Below are 13,733 nucleotides of genomic sequence, written 5' to 3'. Positions count from 1 at the left end.
GCCAGTTTGCTTGTGTGCGTGCTTCATGCGCATGCTTGATGCATGCACATGTGCAGTGCAACTAAGATTGTTCTATGCATGCGCAAAACTGAAAAACAAGATGGCGGCACCCGCAGAACCAGTTCAAGAACATGGCAGGTCTGGGTCGCTGCCGGTTCTAGCGACCCAGGCCACCAGACCACTAGCAGTTCAGCCGAACTGGCCAGAACCGCTAGCGATCCACCACTGATACTTCCCTTTAAAAATTGAAGTTCTTTATCTAAACAAATCTTACAGTAGCATTGAAGAATAGGTGTATATATATTTTTTTTTGAAAAACTGTCTAAAAATAGCACAATAGCATACATTTGTCTTTTTTCAAAACAGTAATTATCACCATCGTAGTATATCTGTAAAGAAGATGCAGAAGCAAAAAATATCTATTAATGTATACTATCACAATATTCTATATCTGTGAATCTGTCCGCTACAACTTGGAAGCAGTGGTACATATTGAATACCAATTTTAAAAATTTAATGTTCAGCATATGCTGTATTTTTTAATTCTGTGACTTCATTTTGGACTATAAACAAAACAAATGAATAATCCAATATTAGGAGAAATGTCAATGCATTGATTGATTCCAAGCAATCACTAATCCTGACTACTGTTTAGAAAGCCGATGTGCAGTAAGTGGGCAAGGCCCACAGGTGTCAATTTAGAGATCATGGCATACCAGTTACTATAAGTCAAAGGAATAGCCACTTGAAGCCATTATTTCTGATTATATCATTTGGGTTGATCGAATCTGTTAATTTAGAAATCACATTAAACCACAGTTAAAAGCTAACTTTACCACAATTTCATATGATATCCCACTTGGGCCCTTAATGTAAGTCACTAATATTTGCAGTCTTAGCAGCCCCAGAGAGATGTAGTGGTTACAATACCATTGTAAGTACAGATAGAAGTCCAACAGGAATAGGATCTTGTTTCACTCTCTCTGCAGCCAGATCTACTAATAACATCAACATATTGTAGATTCCCTCGTGGATTTCAGTACCCCATTTATGAACTGCACTTGATGTCAGCAGCTGTAAAGAAGCAGTGTCTATGTTAACACATCTTTCTGTATACTAATAAAACCCTTGCTGCCGTGACTTTTAACTGGGTGAAACCATGCATCATAGTTCAATAATTTTTCAACCAAGGTATCTCAAATGGGCTAAATTACAGAATATATTCAAAATCTATGATCCATGACTCCAGAGGAAATGAAATTGGGAAGCTGTAGCTGCTTCAGTACTACTGCCATGCTCGTGTAATCGTTAGCAATGTTCCCTGATACTTTCCAGCTATTTGTATAATCCCCCTCTACCTCTCCCACCAACAGCTGCATGCTGGGAAGGGAAGGGAGGGTGGAAAATGTAGGGAGGGACAGACAGCAAACAAATTTAACAAATTAAATAAAGAAGACAAGGTGGCAGGGACAGGGAGTCGAGGGAGGGGAGGAAGGAAGAAAGGACGGAAGGAAGGAAGATTTCCAATGGTCACTGCCAGTTCCCCAGAAGGAAATTTTATGGGGAAGCTGACAGGAAGTCAGAAGCAGTTCCCACTCCTGATTTCTCTTCACCCACTGTCAATCGTGGTCTGTTTTTCTCTTTAGATAAGGATATCTCTAAAACAATGACCCAACGGGTCATGGGCTGCCCAGTAATCAATAGAGCAAGAGGGATACTTTCATATAATTTTCAGCAACTGAGCAACCGTACTACTAGAAGAGAAATTGAAAGTGATTTTACTACCTTTGACATTTAAATTGCATTTTTCTGGTTTTAAAAAGATTATTTTTATTAATAGCAAGTTAAATGAAAATAAAATCTTAAATAAATCCTCAAACTAGAAAAGACATGGGTGTTTTTTCATCCAACACTATTGCCAGAATGAAAGCAATTCAGTTTTGACTATCTCCAATTACAGCTATAGCAATTCAAATCTGATTTTTATCTTTGCACTTACCTTTTTAAAAGCTTCAGGCATACATCTCTCCATAAATCTCCTGCAATTTTCATCAGAATCAGAAAGTCCTTATTTTAAAAAGAAAAAAGAATTCAAATTACTCTATGACTAAGAAATATAAGAATGAAAAATAACTAAAAAGTTAAAATTTAATAAAGAAGTATGGATGAAATAAATATGGTATATTTCTAGAACATAGCAGAGTGCTAATGATGCATTTTAAATATTAATATATTTGGTGCTAGTTGAGTTGTTGCAGACATATTCCAAATATGAATGAATGTAAATTGTTGCTCAGTTCATTTATTTCAATTTCAAAGAACTTAAATAGAAAATAAGGTGGTATAACAAAGCAATTTGAAAGAGAACCCAGATCAAAACTTTTAAAATTTTGAATCACTGAGTTAATTTATGTATTTTATTGGTATTTTATTTTATGGTTAAACCCCAGGATAATGATATACCATAAGACAATGATTATATTTATCTAAATTTAAGATGACCCATTTAAGGAAGAGTAGATAGAAAAACCACAACAAAACAACACCCAGAACCCAGTGCATGCCCAATTTCTTCTGCACAGTTCTGCCCCTACCAATATATGTATGCATATATCATTATTACATGAGTACATCTGCCTATCAACATGACAAAAATAAGTGAATTAGTTATGTTTGCAAAATAAACTACCCACTTATAAATTATTCCCTATCTCATTAAAAAAAACATTATCTCTCTCTCATTTACACACCACACTCAAAAATAGATATTATTCAGACGTACAAATATTTGTCTCATGAGAGAGAGTGGGGAGCGAAAGGGAGTGAAGGAGTGAGTGAGGGAGGGAGGGAGAGAGAGAAAGTAAGAAGAGAAATGGAGAGGTTGAGACTTTGGAAAAAGTGCCAAGAAGAGCAACTAAGATGATTAAAGGCCTGGAGACAAATCATATGAAGAATGATTGCAAGAACTAGGTATGGTCAGTCTAGACAAAAAGACTGGGGTGACATGATAGCAGTATTCAAGTATTTGAGGGGCTGACACAAAGAAGAGGGGGTCAACTTATTTTCCAAAGCCCCAGAAGGCAAGACAAGAAACAATGGATGGAAACTAATCAAGGAGAGAAGCAACCTGGAATTAAGGGGAAACTTCCTAAAAGTGAGGTCAATGGAAAGTCCTAACCAGTGGAACAGCTTGCCTTCAAGTGCTTCACCACTGGAGATTTAAAAAAAAAGACTGGACAGCCACCTATATGAAATGGTATAGGGTCTCCTGCTTTAGCAGGAGATTGGACTAGAAGACCTCCAAGGTCACTTCCAGCTCTATTCTAGGTTTTGTTCTTGATTTAATAATTCGGAAGAGGAACCAACAAAGAATACTAGCTGATTCATACTGCCAAACAAACCATAGAACCATACTTGATTTAGCTGCTCCTGATGGCAGAAGAAGCCAAACAGAAACCTCATCATGAACTCTATGCTTACTTTGAATCTGAATGAGCAAATTCTCAAAAATTCAGGTTTATTGTTATGTGAACATAGTCAATAACAGATAGATAAAGCTGTATTGGATGTGAATATTTATTTGCATGTAGCATGTCACAATCTATGCCAGAAGGATAGGCTAAATGGCAAATATGCTGCTTCATACCTGCTAGGTCTATCCATTAGAAGGTGGAGCTACTAAAGCTTAACAGGTGGCTGGTTTGACAATTTTAGCACAACAGGATTCTAACTTCTGCCTACAATATGAGTTCATTCTCTGATTTATTCTAAGCAAAAAAGGCAGGATTATGTTTTCATACTTTATATTATGTTTGACTACCCAAGATATGTACATTTCATCAATTACATCTTATAAGTATGTTTATCATCACACCAACTTTAATAAGTTTATGTATGAACATATATGAATTGGCCCACTGCATCTGTTTGATTCCCTTTCTATATATCATTCTCAAATAACTAGGAAATTGTTTAGCTACTTCATAATTTGAGAATTGGTCTTTCATAATAAAAAAATGACAGCAAAGTCCATTGATAACCAATGCCACACTCTTTATTTTCCCAACCAGCACAAAATCATTACCTCTGGATAAATACAAAAGAGTGCAAAATATTGTTGCTAGCCAGTTTATGTTACACATTGTAGTCTTCAATCATATTTCAAGCATGTTTATGTCAAATATTACTATTAAAAAAGAAAATCTAGCTGTCTGGCAGACTACATTAGTTAATAATAAAAAGCATTTAATTAAAAAGTTTCTATGTTAAAAGTTAAAAAACATAAAATTAAACTGGCCAGCACTATATAAAATGTCGTATTTGTTTCTACTCACACAAAAAGTTTTTTTTAAAAAAAATGTTAATAATACATAAATGGAACACAAGATGTCAACAGTGATTTTTGTGGGTTTTTTCCTTTTTATTATGTTGTTATAAATCTTGATAGATTGCATTGTTTCAATAGAGATGTTTATATAATGTGGTTAAATATTATTAACATTCTATTATTTAAATATCTTAGATTATTGGGAAAAGGGAAAAGTATCCTACTATATTAACTATAATTTAGTATGACAATACTGAGAGCATAAATTTGGCATTTTCATCCAAAGTTAAGGTGACCAGACGTCTCGATTTCAGCGGGACAGTCACGCTTTATAACAATTTGTCCCATGTCCCGGGGCATTTTTAAAAAGTCCCGATTTTCTGGCTTCATGTTGAAAGCCCAGTGGATTTGCTTAAGAAATCCTAACTGGGACAAGACAAAAGACACTCTGTCTAACTAACCTCTCTCTCTGTCTCAGTACTTTCACTGAAGATATTAAAACGTTAAAGCAACAAAACGGACCCCTCCGCCCCTTTTACTCACTTTTATAAGAAAAAATGACCCATTACCATAGAGCTGCAGGAAATACTTGGCTAGAAAGGGAAGTGACTGTTACTTCCTGGATTTTCTGGAGGGGAGGGGCACGGAGGTTGGAGGTCGGCTTGTGTGGGAAAAAATGGTGGCTCCTCATTTTTCTTTGAAAAATATTTCCCTGGGACTATTTAATCATTTTAATTTGCTCAGTTCTTTGTATTAACATCTACATCATTCTGGATTGACCTAGATTGGATTGGATTGTTCCTGCCTACTGGTAAGTGAGCTGGGTTTTTTTCTTTTATTTTTTAATGTATTTTAAAATAATATTTTATTTATTGTGCATAGGATTTATTAAAATAGTTTTATTCTGTGTAGATTTAAGTCAAGAACTCCCTGTTATTAAGCTTTCCTCAATTAATCTCTGAGTAGATTCCCACCAACTTCAAGATCCCAAGGGCACATCTTGGAAGCTACACCTTTGCTTAGTTTATAGATGATGCCTTTCCTTAAATATGAAAATAAATACATTTATTGTTCAAATGTGTACATCTCAATAGAAATGACTCTCAGGGGTGACAACAATCCACTAAAATAATAATATAAAACAGTAATTACAAAAACAGGAGCAACTGTTATGAAAATTATTATTAAAAAATAAAGAATAAAAATGGAGTTATTAAGTATATTAATTGCAGCAATCACAATACAATACCTCGGTCCTTCTTTTCATTAAACTAGACATACCCAATTCCAAGGAATTAAAAGACGCTTGCTCCTGAGGAGGAAAGCTATGGCAAATCTAGACAGCATCTTAAAAAGCAGAGACATCACCCTGCCAACACAAGGGCGTCTAGTCAAGGCTGTGGCTTTCCCATTTGCAATGGATGGCTGTGAAGGTTGGACCAGAAGGAAGGCTGAGTACCAAAGAATGGAGGCCTTTGAACTCTGGTGCTGGAGGAGACTCCTGCATTGAGTCCCTTTGACTGCAAGGCTATCCAACTGGTCAGTCCTAGAGGAGATCAACCCTGACTGCTCTTTAGAAGGCCGGATCCTGAAGAGGAAACTCAAAGACTTTGGCCACCTAATGAGAAGGAAGGACTCCCTTGAGAAGAGCCTCATGCTGGGAATGATGGAGGGCAAAAGAAGAAGAAGGGGATGGCAGAGAAGGAGGTGGCTGGAGGGAGTCACTGAAGCAGTTGGCGTGAGCTTCAATGGACTGGATGGTAGAGGACAGGAAGGCCTGGAGGAACGTGGTCCATGGGGTCGCAATGGGTCGGACACAATTTGCAACTAAAAACAACAACCCAGTTGCAGCAACCTTTCTTTATATGTTTTAGCCTCCTATTTTTCCTAATCTTCTTTGTCGCTCTTCTCTGCACTGAGCCTCAACATCTGATCACCAGGGGGTTGAGAGTTTATTGGGTTTTGTAATAGTTTTACTTCAGTAAATTGCCCAGAGTCATCATGAGTGAGTTGGGCGGCCATATCAATTTTCTTAATAAATAAATAAAAAATTTAAAAGAAGCAATGAATCAAGAAGTAACCTAGAACTAAGGAGAAACTTCCTAACAGTGAGGACAACCAGGGGAACAGCTTGCCACCAGAGGTTGTAGGTGCTCCATCACTAAGGTGACCAGATTTTCAGTAAAGAGGGACACCTTTGACTGGGGGTGGGGGCTTGATTAAAAATTTTATACGGAGCAACAAAAAATTTCATACAGCACAAAAATAGTATTGTAATATTTTTTTTATTTCAACATAACTACAATTTACAAATATAAATTGTAACTGTTGCCAAACATCAAAATTTTGATCACCTGACCATGAGGATGCTGCAACGGTTGCTAAGTGTGAAAATGGTCGCTAAGTGTGAAAATGGTCGCTAAGTGTGAAAAATGGTCATCAGTCACTTTTTTCAATGCCATTGTAACTTTGGTCACTAAGCCCATTATACCACCTTTCTTGCCACAGTTCTGAAGTGAATAACTGCAGCTGATAAGTTAGTAACATAAATGAATCTGGTTTCCCCATCTGACTTTGTCAAAAGGTGATTATATGACCCCAGGACACTGAAACCATCATAAATACGAATCTGTTGCCAAACATCAAAATTTTGATCGCGTGACCATGAGGATGCTGCAATGATCGCTAATTGTGAAAATGGTCGCTAAGTGTGAAAAATGGTCATCAGTCACTTTTTTCAATGCCATTGTAACTTTGGTCACTAAGCCCATTATACCACCTTTCTTGCCACAGTTCTGAAGTGAATAACTGCAGCTGGTATTTTGTATTTTGGATAGAATCTGTTTTTAAATTTGTCCAAGACAATTTAAAAAAAGATTCTATCCAAAATAAATTGAAGTGAAACCATTTTTAAAAATTCTATGCACAATACTTTGAAATATATTATGCATAGAATTTTTAAAAATAGTTTTACTTCAATTTATTATGTGTGGAATAGTTTGAAATGTTTTACTTCAATTTATTCTGTGTGGATTCTTTTTTTAAATTGTCTTAGACTATTTTAAAAAAGATTCTATCCAAAATACAAAATGCAGTTATTCACTTAAGAACTGTGACAAGAAAGGTGGTATAGTGACCAAAGTTACAATGGCATTGAAAAAAGGGATTGATGACCATTTTTCACACTTAGCGACCATTTTCACACTTAGCAACCATTGCAGCATCCTCATGGTCACGTGATCAAAATTTTGATGTTTGGCAACAGATTCGTATTTATGATGGTTTCAGTGTCCTGGGCTCATTCTAACTTATCAGCTGCAGTTATTCACTTAAGAACTGTGGCAAGAAAGGTGGTACAGTGACTAAAGTTACAATGGCATTGAAAAAAGTGACTGAGGACCATTTTTTAAACTTAAGATTTTATTTTTATTCAATTTGTTTGCCGCCCTATTCCCGCGAGATTCAGGGTGGCTAACAATCAGAAAGGGGAAGGGGGGGTACAAAATAAAAATAAAAAGACAAACAGTTTAACAACACACAATAGTCGTAACCTCGGCTGGGGCTGAAAGATTTAACTGCCCCAGGCCTGCCGGAACAGCCAGGTCTTAGTAGCTTTGCGGAAAGCCGGAAGGGTGGTAAGGGTCCGGATCTCAACAGGGAGATCGTTCCAGAGGGCCGGAGCAGCCACAGAGAAGGCCCTCCCCTGAGGAGTTGCCAGTCGACACTGGCCGGCAGATGGAATTCGGAGGAGGCCTAATCTGTGGGATCTGATAGGTCTTTGGGAGGTAATTGGCAGCAGGCAGTCTCTCAAGTACCCAGGTCCGATACCATGAAGGGCTTTAAAAGTAACGACTAGCACCTTGAAGCGTGTCCGGAGACCAATAGGCAGCCAGTGCAGCTCGTGGATAGGTGCAACGTGGGTGTACCGAGGTGCACCCACAATCGCTCGCGTGGCTGCATTCTGGACAAGCTGGAGTCTCTGAATACTCTTCAAGGGCAGCCCCATGTAGATGCATTACAGTAATCCAGTCTTGAGGTCACGAAGGTGTGAGTGACTATCCAAAGGGCCTCCCACTCCAGATAGGGTTGCAATTGGTGCACCAGGCGAACCTGGGCAAAGGCTCCCCTGGTCACAGCCGACAAATGATGTTCTAGTGTCAGCTGTGGATCCAGGAGGACTCCCAAATTGCGGACCCTCTCTGAGGGGCGTATAATTTCACCCCCCAGACCAAGAGATGGAATAGCTGGACCATCTTTGGGAGGGAGCATCAATAGCCACTCAGTCTTGTCGGGATTGTTCGTATCCATCCAGACCCTAACAGTCTCCAAGCACTGGCACATCACTTCCACTGCTTCACTGAGTTGACATGGGGCGGACAGATACAGCTGCGTATCGTCCGCATACAGGTGGTACTTGATCCCGTGCCGTCGCATGATCTCACCCAGCGGCTTCATGTAGATGTTGAATAGGAGGGGGGACAGGACCAAGCCCTGCGGCACCCCCTAATTCAGGGGCCTAGTGGTCGATCTCTGCCCTCCGACCAACACCGACTGCGACCTGCCCGAGAGGTAGGAGGAGAACCACCGGAGGACGGTGCCTCCCACCCCCACCTCCCGCAACCATCGCAGAAGGATACCATGGTCGATGGTATCGAAGGCCGCTGAGAGGTCAAGAAGCACCAGGATAGAGAAGCAACCCCTATCCCTGGCTCGCCAGAGATCATTGATCAGCGCGACCAAAGCAGTTTCCGTGCTGTAACCAGGCCTGAAACCGGACTGAAAGGAGTCCAGATAATCGGTTTCATCCAAGGACCGCCGGAGTTGAAAGGCCACCACTTTCTCAACAACCTTCCCAATGAAGGGGAGGTTGGAGACTGGACGATAGTTACTCAAGATGGTTGGGTCCAGAGACGGCTTCTTCAGGAGAGGCATCCTTTAGAAGCAGTGGGAAAGACCCCTCCCGGGGAGAGGTGTTAACTATCGTCTGGATCCAGCCACGTGTCACCTCCCTGCTGGTCGAGACCAGCCAGGAGGGACACGGGTCCAGTATACAGGTGGAGGCACTCACCGCTCCCATGGCCTTGTCCACTTCCTCAGGAGCAACAAATTGAAACTCGCTCCATAAACTCCGCTCAAGACCCTCCCCGGTACCTCGGCTGGTACTTAGCAATTGGAGTCCAGGTCTGTCCGAATCAGAGCGACTTTATCCGCTAGAAACTGAACAAATTCCTCAGCTCTACCCTGTAAAGGATCATCCGCGTCCCTCCCTTTCAAGAGGGAATGGGTTACTCTAAACAAGGTGGCTGGGCGCGATTCAGCGGATGCAATAAGAGCGGCAAAATGCACACATTTCGCCGCCCGTATTGCCACGAGATAGGCTCTGATATAGGCTCTCATCAGTGCTCGGTCTGACTCAGAGTTACTGGCCCTCCAGCGGCGCTCTAGACGTCTCTTCTGGCACTTCATTTCCCGGAGTTCCTCGGTGAACCAAGGGGCCCTCCTGGATCTGCTACCTTGGAGAGGTCGTAAAGGGGCAATCCGGTTTAGAGCCCCCGCCGCTTTATTCCAGGCAGCGACCAAGGTCTCCACCGGACTGCGGACGAGAGCGTCAGGTATTTCTCCAAGCGCCGTCTGAAATCCCATAGGGTCCATCAGGCGCCTGGGGTGGCACCACCTAATCGGTTCCTCCTCCCTACAGTGGGGGATTGGTTTCCGAAAGTCAAGCCTCAGTAGGAAGTGATCAGACCATGACAAGGGCAAGATCTTAATACCCCTCAAATCTAGATCACGTCTCCACTGCTCCGAGAGGAATACGAGGTGACCCACTAAGTGAGTCGGACCCCGAATTACTTGGGTCAAGTCCATGGCTGTCATGGAAGCCATGAACTCCTGCGCCCCGTCAGAGTGCTCACCGAGCAAAGGCAGGTTGAAATCCCCCAGTACCATAAGCCTGGGGAACTCGACCGTCAGCTCGGCTACTGACTCTAGGAGTGAGGGGAGGGCTGTTGCAATGCTGTTGGGAGGAAGGTACGTTAACAACGAGCCCACTTGACCCCCAAGGTCCAACTTCACTAGCAAGGACTCACACCCGACAAGCTCCGGAGCAGGGATCCTACGAGGAACTAAAGACCCTTGGATGATGATAGCCACTCCCCCCCCATTCCCTGGGGTCGCGGCTGGTGAAGCACCTGAAAACCCTCTGGGCACATTTCAGTGAGGGGGACTCCTCCCTGCGGGCCCAGCCAGGTTTCAGTAATACATGCCAGGTCTGCCCCCTCGTCTAATATTAAGTCCCGGACGAAGGGAGCCTTGTGAACCACAGACCTGGCATTTAGCAACAACAGCCTGAGACCAGGGCCCTGACAACACTCGCCATCTGGCCTTGGAGTGGAACTAATAGGGCCGGAAGGAGGGATCGCTGTGACGTAGCAGACCCTCCTTTCCCGGTAATGGCTAGCCCTAAAGTTCCCGCCATACCTGCCCCTCCCCGTCATGACCATAATGTTCCGGCCCATCCCCGTGGCCATAGACCCCATTCCCCCCCCCCCCCGTGGCCTCCACACTCTCCGGCAGGCAGTTTAAATCAAGCATTCTAGGACTGGGATTGGGCCTGGACCCCCTAACACTTCTGCAGTAGCACTCAGTGAAGGAGGCACCAGGTTGTAGTCCCAGTCCTCTCGAGCATACACATCCATACACCCAAGCAATCCCCACATAACAGTTAAAAAACACAGAGTACAACAATAATAGGATAATAAAAAAGTGGGCACAATCATTCAGTCATACACATCACATACACTCCCCATACAAGTTAAAAATTGCGCAGCAGTGCAAAAAACCCCGTATAAGGCTCGTACTAATGTGGAAGAGGGAGTCCTAATGTTCCCAATCTTCTCCTCTGCGGAATCCAGCAGGGAGGACAAGGTCCACAAGTCTGAAACAGTTGGAAAGTTAATGTCAGTCGGAGGGAGGTAAGAAGCAGGCTCCCTGCCCACGTCCTCTTCATCCTCTGCTTTCTCTTTCTGCAGAGATTGGAACGCAGAATGGTATGCAGGATAGTAAATGGGAATCTCAGCGAGGCCGGAGATGGATTCAAGCGTCCTAGTTCTCTCCAAGATGGTGGTCCGGAGGACGGAGGCAGGGGCAGGGATGGCGAAAGGCAAAATGGCCATAGGAGGCAACAATCTCAACAGGTCGGGACTCTTCCAGAACAGCTGGGCCGCGGCATATTCCAAGCGGCGTCAGCGTCTTTCGCGCACGGCAGCTTTGGAGAGCAATATCACCCCAATTCACTGCCGGCACCAACACGCTTATAAATTGTTCGTACCTCAGCCACCTCTTAGCTCAATTTCTGAGTTCAGTTTCACCTCTTCCTAGCTGTTTTTTTCTCGAGCAGAGCCAGAGCGATAAGCCCGGCAGACACATTCCTCGCACATGCGCATTTAGAACTTAGTGACCATTTTCACACTTAGCGACCGTTGCAGCATCCTCATGGTCATGTGATCAAAATTTTGATGTTTGGCAACAGTTACAATTTATATTTGTAAATTGTAGTTTTGTTCAAATAAAAAAAATATTACAATACTATTTTTGCGTTGTATGAAAATTTTTGTTGCTCTGTATAAATTTTTTAATCAAGGCCCCCACGGTCAAAGGTGTCCCTCTTTACCAATCTGAAAATCTGGTCACCTTATCCAAAGTTGAATATAACATTAAAAAAAAACCATTATGACACACATCAAATTATATGTTACATAAAGAGCTTTAATCTTAACATGATTACTTATTATTAAAGTCTCTTTTGAATTAGTCAGTATACATGTGTATGTATGCATTTTACACACACACACACGGTAATTGTGTGTTAGAGAAATTTTAGTAAAAGGGAAAAAAGAGAAAATTTAACAAGAATTAAACTATCCTAAAGTAGAAAAAAGAAAAGGGAAAAAGGAAAGAAAATTAACCATGATTTTAAAATGCTAAAGTTATATTTTTTACCAGCAATACAGGAACTGAATATTATTTTTATTAGTGTTAGTAGAAAATGAAATACTTTAAAGATTTTTAAAAAAAAGAAAATGGTAACTTACCTAGTCTTACTAGATATGTTGATGCAATTAAACATTTGCCAAGAGACTCTTCCCGCTTATATGGTATGGACCAGTGATCTGTTAATACTCTGCTCTCCAATTCATAAAGATTTGTTGTAGGAAACTCAACACCTTCTCCAGAGCAGTTCCCATTTTCATCATTCTTCTGCTGAGAAAAAAAGCTATACGTGAGTTCTAGCTAACAGGAGATACAAAAGGCAACCTGCCAACTCTGTACTGAAAAAATTGATATACTAATTAATACAAAATTTTCTTTAGAAGCAGTAACCTGAATTCACTTGCTCTGTCTACTTGCTATTTCTATACCTAGCAAGAAAACGAAAATGCACCCCAAATTGTGACAACTGTCATTGAATCTAATATGTGCATACTGCAGTATAATTGAACCATATTTTTTTCAAAAAACAATTATATCCGTATGTTAGAAATTGCACACAATTTCTATACATATATATTCCTCAAAATTATAAAGGCAACCCCCCCCCCCAAACCTTAAAGAGAATATGGGGAACATTAATTCAATTAATACAAAATACTTAAAAAGAACACATATAAAAGTAATAATTGTTACTGATAATTTATAAAACCAGATGATCATGCTTAACAAATCAGGAGCCAATGTACAGCCAAACCGTTTTGCCAATAAATAGATAAATAAAAAGCAAAAAGGATTTTTCAGAGATACTCTTTTCATGAAGTCACAAACACCTTCCCTATCATTCAATTTCTCTTACTGTATCCCAGTTTTGCTTGTAAGTAAGGATAGATAATCAGGCAGTTACCATAATGGCCTTGTAAGGGATATAAATTGCTCTTGATTAATAAGGGCAATTGGGACTGGAATTTCCATTGTTTAGTGACATGGTCATAAAATATACTGTCATGTGATGTGCTGCTTAGTGGTGACAGTTCCGATATTTCTGGTTGCCATCATTAAGTGAATCTTGCAATGTCATCAAGCGTGACATCACATGGTTGCAGTTTGTAACCTCTTGGCAGCTTCCAGGTTGACTCTGTGGGAAGTCAGCAATGAAAATCATGAATGGCAATCTTGTGATCACGGAATGCTACATCATCATAATGAGTCAGTTGTCTGAATCTCAGCCATTTGACTGTGTGGATCTGTTTATAGATAAAGGATGAAATATGGGAAGAAAATACTTGTATTTTCAAAAAAAGTGATGTTACTGTGCTAAAGTAAAAGGAAGGCATATGAAGGTTTATGTTAAAATATATGTTACTGGCAGGGGTGGGTTCTGGCTGGCACTTCTGGTTAAAATCAAAATAGCTAAAGA

General features: G+C 41.0%; 1 protein-coding gene across 3 annotated transcripts in view; it reads right to left on the bottom strand.

Annotated features, from left to right (window-relative positions):
- The window catches only part of USP24 (ubiquitin specific peptidase 24), a 90,839-nt gene that overhangs the window by 64,091 nt on the left and 13,015 nt on the right, over nt 1-13,733 (bottom strand). For 2 of the 3 annotated variants that reach the window (XM_032217938.1, XM_032217936.1), the window contains exons 2-4: nt 12,418-12,586; nt 2,000-2,067; nt 931-1,074 (exon numbers count right to left, since the gene is read on the bottom strand). In XM_032217938.1, the coding sequence (XP_032073829.1) occupies nt 931-1,074; nt 2,000-2,067; nt 12,418-12,586 (381 nt within the window). The remainder of the gene's footprint in view (nt 1-930; nt 1,075-1,999; nt 2,068-12,417; nt 12,587-13,733) is intronic. The other variant, XM_032217937.1, reaches the window with a different exon arrangement.

The sequence above is a fragment of the Thamnophis elegans genome, chromosome 5, assembly GCF_009769535.1.
Source record: "Thamnophis elegans isolate rThaEle1 chromosome 5, rThaEle1.pri, whole genome shotgun sequence".
Taxonomy (NCBI): Eukaryota; Metazoa; Chordata; class Lepidosauria; order Squamata; family Colubridae; genus Thamnophis; species Thamnophis elegans.
This window is presented reverse-complemented; position numbering and strand designations above follow the sequence as displayed.